At 40.1% G+C, this 21,724-nt stretch overlaps 1 protein-coding gene across 7 annotated transcripts in view; it reads left to right on the forward strand.

Annotated features, from left to right (window-relative positions):
* Positions 1-21,724, forward strand: part of LOC124127845 (rho GTPase-activating protein 26-like) — an 87,389-nt gene that overhangs the window by 20,055 nt on the left and 45,610 nt on the right. For all 7 annotated transcript variants that reach the window (XM_048387812.1, XM_048387813.1, XM_048387811.1 and 4 more), the window contains exons 3-8: positions 16,683-16,744; positions 17,352-17,423; positions 17,615-17,716; positions 19,718-19,828; positions 20,825-20,867; positions 21,199-21,260. In XM_048387812.1, coding sequence (XP_048243769.1) covers positions 16,683-16,744; positions 17,352-17,423; positions 17,615-17,716; positions 19,718-19,828; positions 20,825-20,867; positions 21,199-21,260 — 452 coding nt within the window. The remainder of the gene's footprint in view (positions 1-16,682; positions 16,745-17,351; positions 17,424-17,614; positions 17,717-19,717; positions 19,829-20,824; positions 20,868-21,198; positions 21,261-21,724) is intronic.

Genomic DNA, 21,724 nt, shown 5'->3' on the forward strand with positions numbered 1-21,724 from the left:
GACATGGACTGATGCCCATGTTATCAATCACTGGTCATAGTCATTGTATGTCAGTGTGATCTGATGACATGGATTGATGTTCATGCTATCAACCACTGGTCATATTCATTGTATGTCAGTGTGATCTGATGACATGGATGGATGTTCATGCTATCAATCACTGGTCATAGTCATTGTATGTCAGTGTGATCTGATGACACGGATGGATGTTCATGCTATCAACCACTGGTCATAGTCATTGTATGTCAGTGTGATCTGATGACATGGCTGGATGTTCATGCTATCAACCACTGGTCACAGTCATTGTATGCCAGTGTGGTCTGATGACATGGATTGATGCTCATGCTATCAACCACTGGATTATATGGCTCATGTTTATGATGATTGCGTGTGTGTTTTGACAACATGGAATGATGCTCATCTATCAACCTCTGGTTTGTGTGATCCAGATTATTTTACTTCAGTTATTTTGACGATAAACCTTTCTTCTTCCATCATGAAACTCCTATTTCTGGTGTTCCCCGCCGTGATATTGCTGGAATATTGCTAAAAGCGGCGTAAAACCATACTCATTCACTCACTCCATCATGAAACTATTCCAAGTGAAGAGCCATTGGAATAAAGCATTGAATAAGACATCTGTAGGATGGCAGGGGTGCTTCAGCCAGGTCGTCTGTCAAATTACCCTGAAACAAATGTATCCAATACAGCCTATAGTATTTGGCAAGTCTAGATCACTGCAGTATAAATGAAGATCGCCTCCTGGCTCCTTTTTATTATATTTTAAAACATTAATTTGTCATTTCTGTAAAATATGTTCATTTCAGAGACTAGATGTTAGTCTATCAGTCAGGTCACAGAGGCTTATAGCACTTTTGAATATTCAAACACAACATATTGCACGATTTGCATTATATTTTTGTTAAATTGATGTATTGCAAAATCAATATTTTCCCCCGTACTAAATGTCCATAGAACAAGAAACTACTCACATAGATAGGCAAGTTCGGGCTGGTAGGCTCAAAATTGTTTGGCACGGGCTGTAGTAATATGTGTAGGAAATAATAGGAAGAAACAAGCTTGTACAGTGTATCTGAGTGTCCCTGTTAATTAGTGCAAACTGATCACCAGGCGGTGAGAGGCCAATAGGTCCAGTTCGCCATGCAACATCCATGTGACTCCAATGTTTGTGTTAATAGCTGATTGTATCCATTGTATACATTTTGAACACTTTCATCAATAATGTTGATTTACCTTAATAATTATTCAGTGAGTAATACATAAATGTATAGAGAAATATGAGAGTCATTGTGACCATTCCATCTTGGTGTCTATATGTCTGTGTTGTGATATTGATGGAAAACTGCAAAAATTGGCTCCACATGCACACTACATAATGGTATATATATAAATGTGTTATTGTCCACCAGAAGGCCACAAGTATGATACATATATGGTATTTAAATGTGTTATTTCTTCCCAGAAGGCCACATTCATGCAATATATATGGTATGTATAAGTTTGTTATTGTGCGCCATGGTTATGGTATATATATACAGTTTTAAGAGGTGTGCAGTCTGTGCTGCACCTACTCAGAGGAAACCTGATAAGTGTTAGACTGATTGTCATCGGCTTCCTCTCTGGCCTGCCACAGGAAAGACGATAGTGGGCTTCTCTGACCTGCCGCCTCATGTCTAGCTAGCTGCATTGTATGGATGACTTCGTTGGATGTTCAGCATTGCTTCTTGTACCTTCAATCACACCAATCACATTCAGCTGTAATTCATCTAATGTTGATAAGTTTTGATAAAGCAGATCATTTTGCAGACTGGGGTGCAGCTAACACTTGAAACGTATACATGTAAAGTGAAAATAGTCATTGATTATATGAGTGTAAGCTCATACTTAGGCCGGGGGCTCGGGTGGCCCAGTCGTCTAAGGCGCCGCCATTCGCTGTGCAGAGTTGCGTTCCTTGGGCACGCCAGAAACCTATGATTGTGGGTTCGAATCCCGGTTCGCCCTAATTATGTTTCTAGGTTTGTCAGCACCATACCCTTGCTTGTGGGTTTCACCGAAGTGGTAATCGTCTGAGACCTGCATCACTTCGGGCTCTCCTCCCACATTAAGCTGACATGCCACGATATAACTGGAATACTGTTAAAAGCGGCGTTAAACTCACTCACTCACACTCACACTCACACTCACACTCATACTTAGGCCAAACTTAAAAACACATTGGTATTTTTGGTCAAGCCATCAATATACATGTCAGGCAGGCGGGAATTGCTAAGACTGATATATATGGTTCTTGGCAGAAATAATGGCTACCATCACATCTTAAGCTGTACAGCATAAATACTCATTCATGTCGTCTAAAACAGGAGCAGGGCAGGCAGGAAGAGGACAATTTTGATTGGGATAAATGAATGAGATGATGAGTTTTTGTATCCTGAGTGAAAAGAGATTTGACACAAGATATTAAGGTCGTATGGGGCATTGTTCAAATAGAATCAAGAAATTAGATTTTTGATGGAGAGAATGACTGAGGACTTTTTGAGTGTTGAGTTAAATGTTTGTGTTCCTTAATTACCTGTGAGATGAGGCAGGGGAGTGTTTGGGTGGGAGGCTCTTTCTTTGTTGTTTACTCAAAATTGTAGTGGAATGAGTGTCAGTTCCATCATCTTCTGCAGTTTTATCTTGACAGGGAGAGATACAGCTGCTCCTTAGACCAAGAGGGGCACGGGTGGCCCAGTTGTCTAAGGTGCCACGATTCGCTGTGCAGAGTTGTGTCCCTTGGGAACGCCAGAAACCTATGATTGTGGGTTTGAATTCCGGTTCGCCCCGATTATGTTTCTAGGTTTGTCAGCACCATACCCGTGCTTGTGGGTTTCACCCAAGTGGTAAACGTCTGAGACCTGCATTACTTCAGGCTTTCCTCCCACATTAAGCTGACACGCCGTGATATAACTGGAATAATGTAAAAGCTGCGTTAATCCCAACTGACCTTAGTCCAAGACAAGACAATGCTGGTTGAATAAATGAAGATCCGGTGGTCACAATGTTGGTGGACTAATTGAAGATCCTCTGGTCTCAATGTTAGTTGACTAAATGCAGATTAGGTAGGTGGTCATAATGTTAGTTGACTAAATGAAGATCCGGTGGTCACAATGTTGGTGGACTAAATGCAGATCCGGTGGTCACTATGTTAGTTGACTAAATGCAGATTCGGTTGGTGGACTAAATGAAGATCGATGGCCACATTTTTGGTGGACTAAATGAAAATTGGGTGGCCACATTTTTGGTGGAGTAAATGAAGATCGATGGCCACATTTTTGGTGGACTAAATGAAAATTGGGTGGCCACATTTTTGGTGGACTAAACATGCTAAATGAAGATCGATGGCCACATTTTTGGTGGACTAAATGAAAATTGGGTGGCCACATGTTTGGTGGACTAAATGCAGATTGGGCGGTCACCATGGTCACAATGTTAGTTGACAAAATGCAGATTGGGTGGCGATAATGTTAATTGACTAAATGCTGATCATGTTAGTTGATTTCATTTTTTGTTTGTTGTTAAAACGCCGCACCCAGCAAAATTCAAGCTGAATGACGGCGGTCTGTAATTAATCAGTCTCGACCATACACTCCAATGATTGATATCATGAGCATCGTTCCACGCAATTGGGATCGATAACATGCATCAGCCAAGTCAGTGAGCCAGACCACCAGATCCCATTAGTCGCCTCTTACGACAAGCATGGGTTGCTGAATGCAGATTGGGTGGTCACAGTGCTTGACCTGGTGTCTCATCACACCCTGACATCATAAATCATTTCTATGGACACAGGATTGGTACTTCAACCATTGAGCAGTTATTGGCTTGTGCCTGTTTCTATTTGTTGTTTAGCCTTTCACTCGGCAATATTCCCGCCATATGTTGGTGGCATGTGTTATCGAGTTTGGACCAGAAAACCAGTGATTGACATTATGAGCACTGTCCTACGCCAATGGGTTACAAGGACACGCGATCAACCAAGTCACCGAGCCTTTTGCCATCTCTTAGTCTTACACAAGACAGGTTGCTGGGGACCTTACCTTGAAGTCCCATAGGGTTGTGCATCTTTCTGAGCTAGAGTAAGACTATATTTCCCAGTAATTATGCATGGAAATCCCACCTTGAGAGGTGGTGATGTTTCCAACCAGATGACTGGTTGAGTTCAATCGAGACTTCTCCAACATCTAAGCCTGCTATCTGTATACTGAGCATGTTTAATGCAGGCAGCTAGCAATCTTACCCTTGAAGTTGGTTAAGTGGTGATCAGCTGGATGCTGATACTGTGTGGTTTAATGATCATCTTTACTTGAGGATGGTAATTATCCTCTTTTTGCATCTGTAGTGTATGATAACATGTGTATGAACATGGTTAATGTGCTGGACTTCAGAATCTTTCTTACCAAGCCCCATTAAAACTGTTAGTTTCTGTCACTGTTTGGTCTACTAAAGTTTCAGGCCTAACAGTAATATTTTGAGTGTCAAACTTATTCAATAGCCTGGGCTATAGTTTTACACTATTGTTCATGCTTCTACAGTGCCTTGTAATGTCAGGAAACCTGGATCATTGTCTCATTGGCCCCTGAAATGGCCCTCCATTTAGGAGCAATACCTGGAGGGGGCTGGGTGACCCAATTGTCGGAGGAGCTGTGTTTTGCTGTGCAGTTGCTTCATGTGGGCATGCCAGAAACCTGCGTATGTTGGTTCAAATCCTAGGTTTGCCCTGATTATGTTCGTACTCTTAGGTTTGTCAGCACCATACCCATGCTTGTTGGATTGAAAAATGTGAACATCAAAGACCCAGTGCATCCCTTCATGGGTTTCCTCTAAAATTCAAAGCAGCGTTAAACCAAATGCACTCGCTAATGGCAAGGTGAGGAACTTCTTGAACACTGTAACACACGAACAGAGACCACAGGTCTCATGTCACATTCTGTCAAGTATCAGTTTTTACTTCCACACTTCCTTGTTGACAGGTCTTAATCCCTGTCATTGTTTGTTGACATAATGTCACTAGTCCAGGACGCAGAAACTCATGTGGACATAGCAGGATGTATCAAGTGGTTTCATTGAAAGGCCATCAGTGCCTACATTGTCATGTTGTGGTGCATGTTGTTTAATGCCATACTCAGTAATAGTAATATATACCAGACTCAATAAATTACAAGCGTCATATATATATATATATATTGAGTCTGGACCTGACATTCCAGTGATTGATATTGTCACCAACACAGTCAGGGTATGATGACACACAATCAACCAGGTCACCACCCAATTTTTTGCAGTCGCCTCTTACGACTAGTATACATAGCTGGCGGCTTGTTCTAACTTGGAATAATCACGGAGGTAAATTCTGTTTTTCAGTTGCCTTAAAGAATATTCTTTCATGAATGATCATATCATTTTCCGAAAGTTTAAACATCTCCAGGCCATAATTCTTATTCTTCATTGGTTGTGACATGTTCATATGATACTGTAAGCAGCATTACAGTGTGGCTTATGACTGTCATAATGGTCAGTTTATTTGGTAGAATCCTGCAAACAATCAAATGTGTCTTGACTCACAGCTTCCAATACAGTGGAATCGGTCTCTGCGACTAATGATTATGGGACCATAATTTTAGATCAGGTCAGAGGTCTGTATCAGATGTATAACAGGAGTTATGTCCCTTGCTTCCGATATAAACAGTCAAAGTCCAAGGACAAATGTTTCCATGAAATCATTGGCTGGAAATGAGGCATATAGCATTCAAATGAGACAGGTTAGGTCAACGAGCTAGGATTGTAAAGGTTCTGTGTGTTGTTAGACCAGTGAGCAGGATCCTATTTGGATAAAACCCTGTAATACACGGCAGCTTATTGAGAAGAATAACTTACTGGATGTGCAAGTGAAATGTGCAAAAAATCAATCTGGATTTGGGGGCATCAATTACCTGAGTCCAGATAAAGCGGATTTTACTTGATTCTAGATTAACTGAGTCAAATCGGGATTGTACATTTGATCTGGTACTGACAGAAATTCCCCTGTATGCATTAATACAATGACATTTCTGGTATATGCCTACTTTAGTTGTGTTATTGTGGAGGCATCTCATTACCAGAGTTGTCCAGGGGCCCTTGTACAGACAACTTCGCAAGTTGCAACTGGGATGTTGTTTTACGATATGTCACAGTCTTTAATATCAAATTCTAAGGATGCGACTGCATAAACCATATCGCAAAAATAAGCCCCATTGCAAGATGCAGAAATGTGCATCCAGTACTCACAAATGTATAGAATGGATGCAGAAATAAACTTATTTTGCGTCCAGAGGGACGCACAATAATATTCATTGTATTAAATTCTTGACAAGAACTATAAAGTTCCAGTGATGAAAGTAGTTATTAAGTCTTACAGTACAGTACAGTACAGTACAGTACAGTACAGTACAGTACAGTACAGTACACTGCATTATGGTATTCCATTACTTACAGAACCCTAATATTTCCTCTAAGGACTAGTGAAGTTAGTAATTGGGAGATCTCTGGACTCCTAGTTTTGTAGATCAAGGTAAAACCCTGGAATATTGGAAAAGCAGTGATGATTTCCATGAAACATAAGTGATAATTAACCATTATACTACATGTGTACCAGCTAATTTGAGATGATCCCACTTATACTTATTTCCGGCTCTCTACTGCCAGAAATTGATTTGTTAGCGTGTCAGCTGGCTTGGCAATCCTATGGATTGAGGCGAGGCTCATTTAAACTTTATTTGCTGAAAATGTATTGAATAAAGATACCAGATAAAACTGCTGTTATTTATACAAAGATCATTCAAGTAGAAGCTGAATGCAAAAACATCAGTGCCAGGCTAGCTTTCAAATGCTAGCTCTACCCCATGCATAGAACAATACACTTATACAAACTTATAGACAGCTATATGTCATGATATATGGTAATAATGTAAATGCAATATCATATGCATAATTGGTTTGTTTGTTATCTCACATGTCTTAGGAGTGGTTGAATTAATTTGCAAAATAACATGTGAAAATTGAGCTGTTTTTGCCTGCATAGACTTTTTCCTCTATTTTTAAGATTTCTATTGCCACTGATTTATTCAACAAACTTCATGGATGCTGGTTGTATTGGTCTTGTGGTCATTGATAATATGTTTTCCTCTTCAACAAAAGTTAGAAACTGGACACCAAGGACATCACAACATTGATACTTGACCATGTTGGTAATCAATATTGAATTTCCTGTAAAGTACAGCTTATATTTCACAATGTACATCAAATTCATCAAAAATCAACTGGTGACATGGTTAATATGTACAGATATCACTTGATTGCTATGAGACTTCTAAGACCTTTTATTTTTGTTAATTGGTTTACAAAAAAATAGCCTATAATTCAATGTAGATGGTCAACATGCACAAAAAATGTCAAAACAAGCAAGCAAAGTTTTAACATGGCAGGATAAGGAAATATAATTGGTTTTGGAGAGGTTAGAATAAAGATTTTTATACATATTGTTTACCTTTATCTTACAAAGAATGGTGATAAAATCTCGTGTAATCTCACCTAATTGTAAAACAGAGTCGGCCGAAAATAAATTGTCATATTAAGTTGTTATATTTTTTCTTCAAATTTCGTGGCCCCGTTCCACAAAGCGATCATAGGGCTATGACTGTCGTAAGTCTAGGTTAAAATATGGGAGTTACGATCGTCTTAGCACTAACATTGCTTTGTGGAAAGGGTCCTAGTTTATTATGTCGGTCGGTCCATAAACCACCTGAAAACAATATTAAGGCCTAAGGAATGTTTTCAATACACTTTTGTCCCTTCAGAAGTTTGACAGAGACTGTAATGCACCTTGTTGATCTGTTGTCTGACATAAACTACTCATGGCTGAAGCTTCTTTGTCCCATGACACGGGATGATCCTGTCAGTAAATTGTGTTTTGGTGAGAACATTAGCTTGTATTGCATGAGAGTGAGTCATGCAGCCAGCGTGTGACATCTATCACTGATAGACTGGTTTAGTCGTGACATGCCTTCACGGGCCTTGCTATACCTGTAGGTGTTATCAGCTGATTAGCACAAGTATTGTACGGTCAGACTCTACCTGTAGCATCATGCTTGAAAAATACTAGGACGCTTTTGTTCTGCTTGCGAATGAGTCTCGTGTAATTTCATGCGAGAATACTTTGATAGGTTTTGTCATGTTTGTTGTGTAGGATTGTTTTGGGCATGACGCATGCATATTGTTTTGGATTTATGATTTCAAAATTAGATAATGGGATTGATGGAAGGGCAATTATCATGATCATAACAATCTCAGCTGATATCATAATGCTTGAAAATTATGGGTTATCATAGATTGACACTGTTGGTAATGGTGGGACGATGCATCGGTGGATCTCAATTTTTTTACTTCTTGATACTAGTATTGATCACAGTCGCATACTGAGTAAAAAATATTGATTCTCTTAAATGTTTGCATTAAAAACTATTATGCCAAACACTATTATTAGTAGTGAAACTTGGTAGTTAAAACAAACATTTTTATCCATTGTGCCATACTTGACACTGCCAACTAGGCCTGGGACAAGTCCAAATTTACTACTTGGGTACCCACCCCTCTATTACCCGACCCTACTCGGGTACCTGAGATAGGTACAAATGTCCGATTGGGAATAGTTTGTCCGTAGCCCTGTAACAATGTATTTAGATACTCATAGAAAACGATCTGGTATTGCATACACTGAAGTTGAATGAAGTTTTACCTCTATTCGAACATATAAAGTCAGAAGGAATGCGAGCATAGTTAGAAAGAAATGCGAACATTAGTCACTTATAGTGTGACAGTGGAAGTTCTAGATAATTTTTGCCATTAAACAATATGTCACGTGACTAAGCACGGGTCTGGGTAGTCCAGTGGGTATCCGGGTCCTACACAGGAACCATCCGACCCGAGACCTTAGTCCCCACCAAGCCCTACTGCCAACTGTAAATCGTCCGTGTGCCAGGTATTTGGCTGTTCTGTAGTGGAAAAAGATGGCTTTTGCACCACAGATAAGAGCACATACAAGTATTGTGATACATATTGGATCGGATCGCACAGTTGGTGTATTGTACTGTTTGGAAATGAGTTCTGTGTATTTGTTTTGAATTAATAAAATTGTTATGGATGATTATCAATGATTATGACCAGTGAAGAAAATGTTACAGCTGTGTTCACTGCAGGCCTCAACCAGAACTGTGGTTGTTCTGAGTGTCCGAGTACTGCCTGTCTGTGTTAGAAATTAAGGGGTCTGTGAGATGTTGACCTTAGCTGCTTTTCATATTTGCATCTAGGGACCTGTTAAATCTTGATTTTGAACATTAGGCTTATGATATTGACTCTTGATCACGTTAATGTTTAAACTTTGTTGTTGTTTCTCATGGGCTTAACCACTAGCTTGTCAGATCCAGGATTTATTGATCTACAGTGAAAGGTGTGATAAAGCGATTATATTGCCATCCATTGCTTTTATCCAGTTCACTCACTCATTCACTGCTTCTGATAATGTGAATTGATGGCATACTTTTTTGTACCCTGTGCATCTTGTATACCACCCTCATAAAGCCATGATATTGCTCACTCACTCACTCACTCACTCACTCACTCACTCACCTACCAACTCACTCACTCACTCACCCAAACACACTCACCCACCCACCCATCCAAACACACTCACCCACCCACCCATCCAAACACTCACCTACCAACTCACTCACTCTCACTCACCCACCCATCCAAACACACTCACTCACTCACCTATCAACTCACTCACTCACCCAAACACACTCACCCACCCAAACACACTCACCCAAGGACCCACCTACCAACTCACTCACTCACTCACTCACTCACTTGCGCACCCGCCCGCCCATCTTACAGCAGTTGACTTATTCCTCAAACTGTTCTGTGATTAAAATAGAACCACATTGCTTGGAACATGAGTGCACTTTCTGCTTCTGTAGACTGTGGATACCTGGTATGTGTTTGGATCTTCCCAAATCTGTTGCCATCAATGTGAATGTTTTTGCATCTGATTGAGACAGAGAAAGAAGCAGTTTGCAGTCATCACACTGAAACTTTTATGAAGTACCACGTTTGTCGTTTGATCTTGGCAGAACCGTCTGATCAGGCCTAGTCACAATGTCCTGCACATGCCGTAGTGCTGGATGGACCTGTGATATTGCACCAGCTACTGCAGCTTAAATGTCTCACTGGGCTTAGCTACCATTAGTATCAGTACACTGTAGGGCCATTGCTATAATCAAGTAAGGTTTTACTTTAGAGAGGATTTTCAATGTAGAAATCAAATTAAAATGAATTACTGTGAGTTGAAAGAGGTCCTTGAAGTCATGCAGTGCATTCTCCGAGATGTTTAACCTAAACAAATCATTCCTTGCTATATTGTGCATGATTCAATATTAAAATTTCTAAATATGGCTTCTTCACTGCTGTTCAGGGTTCTAAGCAACACAGATATGTGCGTCAAGTATGCACAAATGTATAGAATGGATGCAGAAAAAATTACTTCCTGAGGGATCACATAATATATTCCTTGTACCAAATTAGCAATGGTCCTGAAACTAAAGTAATTATCAAATCTTACACTACACTACGTGATTTCATTACTTTTCTGGATCCTTGTATTTTCCGTAGGGACCCTTGAACTTAATGATTGGGGGCGCCGTGTACTCCTAGATTTGTAGGTCAAGGTAAAACACAGGATGTTTATCATTTGTAGAACTGCAGGGTTCTTGGTGACACTCCCCTAATTCCCTGACTGACCACAACACCCACCCAACCCTATAATACACGACCAATCCCCTAACTGGCATCCTGCTTTACCTTTTTCAAACGATAAGTATTAAGATGTTTCCTTTGTTCCCGTATATAAGAAAATCTATAACAATTTTCTCTATTATTTGCATTGTTTAATCTAAAATCTACACAGAAAATCATTCACATAATGATATTTCCCTACAGAAATATTGACAAAGCAATGGAAAAGCAAAAGTGTTATTTTTCTTATGTTATTTACCCTGTATCCATGAATACAAAAATAGTTGCTACTGACCATGCCAAGAAATATTTACTTTATTATGTAGAAAATAGGATCTGCATTTTTATCACTGTGAAACACTTCAGCTCCCAATATATCACAATACATATCTCTATACAGATACATGTATTACAATATGATTCCAATACACAGCCCTAGTCATCTGCATTCAACCCGTGAAGATCCGGGGTGGAACAGGTCTTCAGTATCCCATGCTTGTCGTAAGAGGCGACTAATGGGATCAGGTGGTCAGGCTGGCTGACTTGGTTGATGCATTTGCCAAATGCGTGGATTGATGCTTATGATGTCAATCACTAGATTGTCTGGTCCAGACTTGATTATTTACAGCTGGAATATTGCTGAGAGTGGCATTAACAACAAACAAACAAACATTTGCACCAGGTGGCCTTGTTGGGGTTGTGTTCAATTGTCACGGAGAAGGTTTGAGTTCAATTCTTCTTTGATTGTACAATGTATGATTCCTGGCGTCTCCAATTTGGTACATGTGCTTTTAGTCATATGGATCAGTACCCAATCACACTCTCACTGGAATTTCTACAACTCTTTACCGTATTGCCTTTATATATAACAGTCACACCTGCCTAACATTACTTGTAACTTCTTGTTATTTAATGATCAAGTAGATGCTAGAAACTGTTCCCCCCTTCCCTGTTTTCTAGACAAGGTATGCGAGAATACTGCCACACATTTCAGCATTGTCTTCTTAGGCTCACAGCATGCTGTTAAAACCTGCTTTGGTGCCGACAGCTGCTCAAGATAAACCTGCCTCTGACAATCCAAAGAAAGCAAAAGACACATTTCAGCAGCATGTTGGTGATGCTAACATTGGCAGTGTGCAGATTTATGTACGTTTCCTTATCTCTCCACTACAAGATTGGTAGGCCTGATTTCCCCAAAGTCACTTCAGCCAGCAGCATCTGTCTAGAACAACATTCTAGATGTAACACATCCAGCAATCTTCAAGTGTTCTTCCAGTTTATGTTTTGTCTCAAGGCAGGATGTCATCCCTTGGGCTTTTACTATGTGTGTTGGAATAATTGTGTTGATGATTAGTGATGCATTTGTAGGCCAAGGAGTTTGTACGGCATCAATTTTTGTTACATGTTGCAGGTGGACATCAGATCATGCCCATAGTGTACCCAATGAAGACTTTGATCCCTTGTTTCACTCACAGTAAATAATCATTCTTTATGATGTCATATAGCAGTTGTATAATGTATGTCACGTTGTTCCATTAAGCACCGGTAGTAATGGCCCCTATAACAAATGTTTAATAATGTTTAAATTGTATATCATTCCAAGACAGGTTTGGTCTCTAAGACTCAGACTATTAGCACAGTGGCTTTGAATCTTCCCCTGATCATGTCATGGAATAGTTCTACGTTTGTATGTCAGAATTAAGTAGTTGTATTTTCAGTCTGCCATTTTAGTCCTCAGATCCAATGCTTGAAGAAGAAAATGCTTCCACAACATTGCTAATAATGGGCCCTGTCACTTAAGAAATCTATGATAGACTAAAATCTGCTGAAATCCAAGACAAGTTTTGTCTCAAAGACTGTTGCTGTTTCTTCACACGATCTTATATCATGTACTTGACAGCAATTCAGTCTATTCAAACTGAACTGGATGGCCACTATCAGACCCCGCCTCCTATAAATAATATTATTTGGGGAATGAGTGTCTGCTCCCAATGGAGTGTCTGTGCATGTTAGCTTTGTATACATCAGCCTACCGGAACCACAGACAGATATATACTGGGAGTTGATGGGTTTCCCTCCGCCAGATGGCGTTGTCGTTTCACTTGATGTAAAATCAGACAGCATCGTACAACAGGTGCCCCTACACCCTGGCTACCATACATAGTCCAGTAAACTGTAACATGTCCAAGTACAGGGCGGATTTTCAACTTGTTTAGAAATGAAATCCAGGAAGAAATATATCTGCAAAATTTATATTGGTTCCATTTTGTCACATCTGTTGAATTATCCATGCTGGGGTCATTGTGTGTAAAATCAGTGATTTTACTGAGACAAATTGGATCCGGACATTTTATGTGTTGCAAGGTCTTCATTATCATTGCCAAATCTGAATAAAACACTATGGACGTTGTGACATTCAGTCAATGTCCAAAAAAATTAACTGATTTGAAACCCTTTATGTATGTTTGATTTCTATTATTTTAAAAGGACATAAAGGAAGACATAATTTTCTCCAATTTATCATGTTTATGATATTATCATTTTAATGAAATGTAGCATCTTATCTGTGTAAATTTTTTGAGTGATATTCAGCTCTGATGTGTAGTATTATGAAGTGAGCAACGTGAACAAAAATTGCCATTAATATATGTTTTCAGAACACTTTTGGCACAGTGTCCAGTTTTATCATGTTTATTTTTGAGTAAATTTAGTTTTTACTGATTTTCATCTGCCTGTAAGACCTTATTTGGCACAAGAAGCTTAAACTGGCAAGATTACAGTTTATTTAGCTTAAAGGTTCAACTTTGTAGAATTTATTTACTGAATAACAAGTAAGGATGTTAATATGTGGATATACCTTAGAGCAAGGGTTCCAGATGTCTGAATAATATGGTAGAGCAAGTGGTCCAGATATCTGAATAATACGGTACAGCAAGTTGTCCAGATATCTGAATAATACGGTACAGCAAGGGGTCCAGATATGATAATATGGTAGAGTTGGTTAGTTGGTTTGTTGTTTAACGCCGCACTCAGCTATATTCCAGCTAAATGATGGCAGTATGTAAATAATCGAGTCTGGACCAGACAATCCAGTGATTGATATCATGAGCATCGATCCACACAATTGGGATCGATGACATGCATTAACCAAGTCAGCGAATCTGACCACCCGATCCCCATAGTGGCCTCTTCGGTCCAGATATGATAATATGGTAGAGCAAGGGGTGCAGATCTGGTAATACGGTACAGCAAGGGGTCCAGATATGATGATATGGTAGAGCAAGGGGTGCAGATATGATAATATGGTAGAGCAAGGGGTGCAGATATGATGATATGGTAGAGCAAGGGGTGCAGATCTGGTAATACGGTACAGCAAGGGGTCCAGATATGATAATATGGTAGAGCAAGGGGTCCAGATATGATAATATGGTAGAGCAAGGGGTGCAGATATGATGATATGGTAGAGCAAGGGGTGCAGATCTGGTAATACGGTACAGCAAGGGGTCCAGATATGATGATATGGTAGAGCAAGGGGTCCAGATATGATAATATGGTAGAGCAAGGGGTCCAGATATGATAATATGGTAGAGCAAGGGGTGCAGATATGATAATATGGTAGAGCAAGGGGTCAAGATATGATAATATGGTAGAGCAAGGGGTCCAAATGTCATGATAATATGGTAGAGCAACACAAGAGGTCAAGATTTTGGGATAGTAAGCATACAGGAAGGCAAGCGGTACAGATTTCCATCAGAGGAATACAATAGAGCAAGTTGTAGCTACATTTTGGGGTAATACGGTAAAACAAGGGGCCTCTGAAGTCTGTATCGGCCAATCTTCGGCAGCAGCTCTAGCATGGCTAATTGAACCGTTATTACCTGGCAGTAGCCGGCTACTCAGCCTATAGTCTATACAGTCCCCTGTGTTTACACCAGCTGTATCCCCTGGCCAGCCACAAGGAATGTACATTATTTACATAGTTGCACTATCACCAGGTTCACATCTCACATTCCTGCCACTATCTTCCACTGGCTTTTTTGCCTGAGAAAAAGGAACCGGTTTGCTTCCGGTATCAGCTGCTATCAGGGTATTTATTTCTTGATGGGGTTCCTACTAAAGATGTTTAGGTTTGGTGATAAAAAGTGTGGTTAATAGGTATTTAAGGCCTTGATATGACAACAAGTAGAATTCATCCGACAGTTTACAAATCATTCAGATACTCCAAGATATCTTTGCTGTGAGATTTGACTTGTAATAAATAAGATATGAGTTTATGTGTTTGTTCCTTTGAACATGTTGAAAGAAGACAAGGGTATTCTCGTAGGATGCTGTCTGTCCCCCCTTCCTGCTCTGTCCCCAGCTGTTAGTCCTCCACTGCCTGTCCCTTTTAGTAACCCTGCTGTTTAATGAGTTCCGAACCCTACTCTGATGCCCCCCTGCTGTCTGTCCTATAGCTTGCAGTGATAGAAACTACCATTTTTAGTCCCCTAGTCCTGATAATGAAAACATGTAGCAAAACCCTTCAAAATGGCTAATTTCTAAAGTCCTTATGATACCTCAACTATTGAGCAGTTTGACAAGGACTACAGGATCAGTGCCAATTTTTTTTCTAAAGCTGCCTTGCTGTCTGTCCTCCATCCATGAAGATCCATGTTAAAATTGGTCTTCAGCAACCCATTTTTGTAAGAGGCATGTCATCAGTCCAATTGCATAGATCAGTGCTCTTGATGTAAACCATTGTCTGGCCTCCCCTTATTTCTCTGGAATATTGTTGTGTGTTGTTGTCTGTGCCCCACCCAGTTGTCTGTGTCCCACCCTGTTGTCTGTGGCCCACCCAGTTGTCTGTGCCCCACCCTTTTTTTCTGTGCCCCACCCTGTTGTCTGTGCCTCACCCTGTTGACTGTGTTTCACACATTTCTTTGATGTCAGTCATTTTAATGACGACTGTATCAAGTTAACAAATTTGATAAAGGAGAAAATAAATGGGTGCACAGAAAGATTAGATCAACACTGATCTACCTCTTTCTCAAGCATTGCCTGGATTAACTATCTCTAGATTGTCAAAGGTTGTGATTGTGTGAACAAGACCCTCGCTCTTATTATGCTCTTGTTGTATTTAGTCAGAATGAGTTAATTCTAAACCCTTTATCATATTTATACTGAAGAATACTTGACACGCTGAATGTATGTTCAGTGTCGATATTTACTTTGAAAGTCAACAAACCCAAGTCAGGCAACAGAAAGTAATTCAGTTTTTCAAATCATTCATGGGAATTCCTTGAACAAATACCATTGGGCTATAAGTGTACCTTATTTTCTTGAGTATAGTGAGCAGTATTTTGGGGGGAATTTTTTGTGTGAGTATTATGTCCATTAAAAAGCTTCATCATATCGACTGCTAATTCAGGTAAATGAAATTTAAAATAAAACGTCACTAGACATGATAATTTACCATTTAGATTTTATACCCTATTCTGCTAGGAATTGTTTTATGTGCAGTTTTTAATATTATGGTGTGTATTTTCTTGTAAACTAAGCCTGAAATTGCAATCAGGTGTACACAAATTTTCTTGCAACCTGCCAAGGATAAAGTTAGAAAATACCCATTAACAGGTTCTATTAAGTCTGTATTAATCCAGGTTTTTTCCAGATGCAGAATATTGCATTCTATAATGGATGGGTGTGTGTGTGTGTGTCTGTGGGGGGGGGGGGGGGGCTTGTTGCCAGTGTCTGTTGATATTGATGTGGTATATCTTTTGTCATGCTTGTATACTGATGACAAGATTTTCTGGTTTCAGCCCAGTCACTCAAGGAGTTCGGGAGGCTGCTCTTCTCCATTGAAGAGGAGCGTGAGAAACTTGTGAGATGCTGATCCCTATGTATTTCATTGTTTGCTGTTACCATGGTTATCTGCCGCATATGTATAACTGTACCTGAAAGATGAAACAAGTGTTTTCAGCAATAGATGATGATCATTGAGTCAGGCCCTCACAATACATGTCCAGAATAGATCCCATGAAACCAAGAGCAGTTTAAACGTGCATTCAGCAGTAGAAACTAACACGTTTAGTCCACTTAGTCCTTTTAATGGTAACATAGAGGAAAACCCTTTAAAAAGGGCAAATTTCTACTGGTCCTTATGATACCTTAACTATTGGGCAGTTTGTCAAGGACTACATGACTAATGCCAATTTCTAACGCTGGCATTGAATGGTCTGAATGTTTGACATGGTATATATTTTTTATGCCATACAGTGATGTGGATCAATGTTCATGCTATCTACCCTTGTTTTTTCTGACAGCCATGATATCTCGATAACATTGGTGAGAGTGACGTAAAAGATAACTTGTAAGACTCGCTCAATGTGAAACTGAGAATCAATGTTATAGACCTTGTCTAATAAACAATTAATCATTTGTAAATATTTACCAAGAGCTCTATTGATTTATGATGGATCTTACTTCAGCTTGAGACTGCAACAGACCAGTTCCTTAAACCGTTGGAAAATTTCCGCAAAGAAAAGATTGGTCAAGTCAAGGTATGTATGGACTCAGTGAATTATTGAGTATTGAACCCATCTCACTCATTCACTCACCCAGAATTAAGTCTATTCTACTGAAATATAGGTAATGTGCTGTATGTGAAAGTACCAGTTAAGAAAAAGTCCAAATTCTTTATTATGGAAAAAAGATGATATAAATTTGTGTAAAATATATGTTATCTTTTCAGGAGGGCAAGAAAATGTTTGACAAGCAGACAACCAAATATTGCCAGTCATTGGAGAGGTATCTCAATATGAAGACAAAAGTGAATGAGTCCATTCTTCAGGAGGTATGTTTCAATTCCACCCATAAGCTTCACCCTGCAAGGTTAGATTTAACAACAAATCTGTATGTAGCCAGCAGGGCTTGCTCCTTTTAAAAGTTACTTGCCCTTCTCCAAACTGGCCTACAACTAAATGGTGGGTAGCCACCTAGCGGGGCTCTGAAATTTGTATGACTCCTCACCCCTTAAACGCTGACATATATCTTATTTTCTCATCGAGCAGTGTCCAATTAAGAAAATTAAACATACACGGAGGAGGGTGAATTTTGTCTAACCAGATGGGCCATCTACTTCATGTTTCAGCAAGCCCTTTGTAATTTTAACTGTCCATGGACCAACGGTCCAGCAGTTAAATTGACCCCTGCCCTGTAGGGATTCCGGGTTGGAATATGTCCCCAGGTGGTTAGGGACGAATAAATGGGTCAGGTGGTCAGGCTCTGCGACCTGGTTGATTGCCGATGTATAGAGGAAATACTGCTGAGTGTGGGGTTAAACAATAAGACCGCTTGCACGCACGCACGCACACTCTCATCCACACCGACACTCACAACACTAGCAGACCCGTGAAGATCCAGGGTAGAATAGGTCTTAGGCAATCCATGCTTGTTGTAAAAGGTGACTATGCTTGTCGTAAATGGGATCGGGTGGTCAGGCTCGCTGACTTGGTTGATGCATGTCATCGTATCCAAATTGCGTGGATCGATGCTCATGATGTCAGTCACTGGAGTGTCCAGACTTGATTATTTACAGACCGCCGTCATATAGATGGAATATTGCTGAGTGCTGCGTAAAACAAACCAACCAACCACAACACGCGCGCACATGCGCACATGCACACACTCGCTCTGAGCTGCCTGTGGAACAAATGTATTGTAGTGGGTTGATTCAACTGGCACTATCAACCCAATAAAGAACACAACATGTTTCACAAGCAACAACTGAAATGGGGACCAGATGGTCACAATGGCTGCTTTTATGTGGTACATTGATAGCTCACAACCTGGGAAGACTGTAGTGACCGAGCTGTCATTTTACAAGGATTTTGCTGTAGACAGAGAACAGTAGGATATTTTCATGATTATATTAACTTTACATCTATGTCTCTACCAAATTTGGAAACTATTTAAAGGACATTTTGGATGACCTATCATTGAAGGCAGCTCTGTGCACAACCACTATTTTCAATTATGTTCAAAAGTAATTTCATCCTTGGCTGGGGTTCAGCCCAAATGGAGCATTACATGAAAAAGAATAAGTTTTAAGTTTACTTTTTGATGCTAAAAAACTATTCCATCAGTTTCATGCTCCCAGACAGCCACACCCAGGCATGCACTGTGTGGACCAGGTTTATGCTGGTGTCCCACCCTGTGTGTCTCAACGCTGTGATAATATGTGGTGACATTGACCCCCTGTCTGCGAAACACCGATAGTGTAGGCTGACCTTTGACCTGCGTATTGGCATGCTCTGCTTTGCCTGTAGGGCATGTGGTCTGTGATATCACAGCAGGTCACTAGGAAGTGATTACATGACAGGTGTGTTCTGACACTGGGATCATGGACCGGCAGTGTTATCACCCACAAGGGTCATTTGGAGGTGTGCATCATCATCAAGGAATGTAACAATGTAATCAAAATATGTGGCAGAAATTGAGTGTCACTGTGTTTTTAATATAGAATTCACCAACTGGTAAATATGTAATAGAAGCTGATGATTTTATAATGATGGTGTTTGGGGAAATAAATTGTTTCAAATCCCTGTTAGGTAACTGTGCTGGGATGTAGAGTAGTTTAGTGGTTAAAGTGTTTCCTCATCTCACCTAGACCAGGGTTTGATTCCCAACATGAGTACAATCCATGAAGCCCATTCTTGGTGTCCCTCATCTTGAAATTACTGTTATCTATGTAGAAAGGGATGTTGGGACTCCACAGTTCAAGTGAAGGGGAGGTAATGCTTGTGTTGTGGGTAAATTGTTCTTCATATATTGTATGACGTTGCTTGTGTCGTAGGCTGATGCATCCCTGGAGATGGAGAGGCGGGGATTCTACCAGGCATCCATGAAGTACGTGCTGCAGCTCCAGGAGGTCCAAGAGAAGAAGAAGTTCGAGTTTGTGGAGATTGTGAGTAGTTTCATTGCTAACAACAGCCTTAGACACTGAAATAAGATATGCAGAGTTACATCCCTTGCCCATGCCAGCATGATTGTTGTGGGTTCAGTTCCAAGATTAGCTTTAATTATTATCCTTTTTGTCAGTTACATAACCATGCCATGGTTTTTCATGAAACCAGAAGATCTGGGGTAGAATAGGTCTTCAGCAACCCATGCTTGCTGTAAAAGGCGACTGTGCTTGTCGTAAAAGGCTACTAACGGGATTGGGTGGTCAGGCCTACTGACTTCCTTGATGCCCGTCATCGTATCCTAATGGCGTGGATTGATGCTTATGATATCAATCTCCGGATTGTGTGGTCCAGACTGAATTATTTATAGACCGCCGTCAGGGCGGTTGGGTAGCCTAGTGGTTAAAACGTTCTCTCGTCATGCCGAAGACTTGGGTTCGATTCCCGACATGGGTACAATGTGTGAAGCCCATTTCTGATGTCCCCAAGCCAAGATATGGCTGGAATATTGCTAAAAGCGGCGTAAAACCATACTCACTCACTACAGACCTCCGTCTTATAGCTGGAATATTGCTGATTGTGGTGTTAAACAACAAACAAACAAACAAACAAACATACATGAAAGCGGTGAACATTATGCTCTCATTCAATGTTGAAATGCCATGATATTACTGAAAACCCTCTTCTTAATGTTCAAAGCAGCATTAAACCCAATTCAGTCACCCAAACAGTTTTTAAGGCAATCTTACCCTTGGAGGTGGGTGTATAATCATCACCTCAGAATTGAATGCCAGCTCTATGGTTTGTTTGGAAAGGTTCAAATTGTGGAATATTCAGAGATTTGGCTTTTCAGCTGAACCACATTTCTGTTTAATTCACCCCTGATTTAAAATAATTCTATAGAGTTGTTCAGTTTCTGTGTGTGAAAATAACATGTGTTTCATCTGATGTATGTATGTGGATAGAGTGGTGTGTTGAGATCTTTGTTCCGTTTCCAGCTCCTGACCTTCATGTACAGTTGGCTGACATTTTACCATCAAGGTAGGTAACTCTGTTTCCCTATAACTCTTCCAAGGAAAGGGAGTGGAGTGGACCGACTTAAAAACACAAGGATGGGCGGACAGTCAGTATCCATCTCCTGGTTACAGGACTAATGTACCAGTACATTGTAGAATATCACAAACATGTCAGATGTCAAGACATTGTAATACCTAAATTAACACTGATGTTTAACTTACAATTGTAAGAAATGGGTACCTAAAGCATAATCTAACCTAATATTACATCTTTTTTTTTTTTAAATATAAGATAAAATGTTAGGATCATTGCGTTTCTTTCCATCTTCATGAGAGATGCCACGTTGTTGTTTCAGGTCATGAGGCTGCTGGAGAGTTTAAGCCCTACATGCTTGACCTACAAATGAGACTCCAAAAGGTAATGGGTGGGTGATACAGGTTCAGGGCTGGAGAAAGTATAGAGCTGAATGTAATTCTGGATAAGTTTCAGTCTCATGAATTGCTAGCTGTGGAAAGTTATTGAAATGAATCATGATTTCATTATGTACTCGTCTTCCATTTTTGCAAAGAAGCAACACCATCTCTGAAATGGAGATGCTGATATTGGACTTATGGTTTCGAAAAAACTTTATACTACATGTAAAGGGGAAGTAACTATGACATGCGAGTATACAAGCAAGTCTTTGATAGATTGCTCCCAGACCTTCAGACAAGAGTAACACAAGTAAAGATGTCACTATTGAGCTATACAAACTGCCTCATTTCCCCTTGCTTGATGTAAGAGGTCCCTTTCAGGATTCTAGGGAGGAATAGGTCGCCAGTACCCATTTCTTGTTGTACAAGGTCCCTTTCAGGGACCCGTGAAGATTCCGGGGTAGAATA

This window comes from Haliotis rufescens, unplaced genomic scaffold (assembly GCF_023055435.1).
Source record: "Haliotis rufescens isolate VD_foot unplaced genomic scaffold, xgHalRufe1.0.p SCAF_7, whole genome shotgun sequence".
NCBI lineage: Eukaryota > Metazoa > Mollusca > Gastropoda > Lepetellida > Haliotidae > Haliotis > Haliotis rufescens.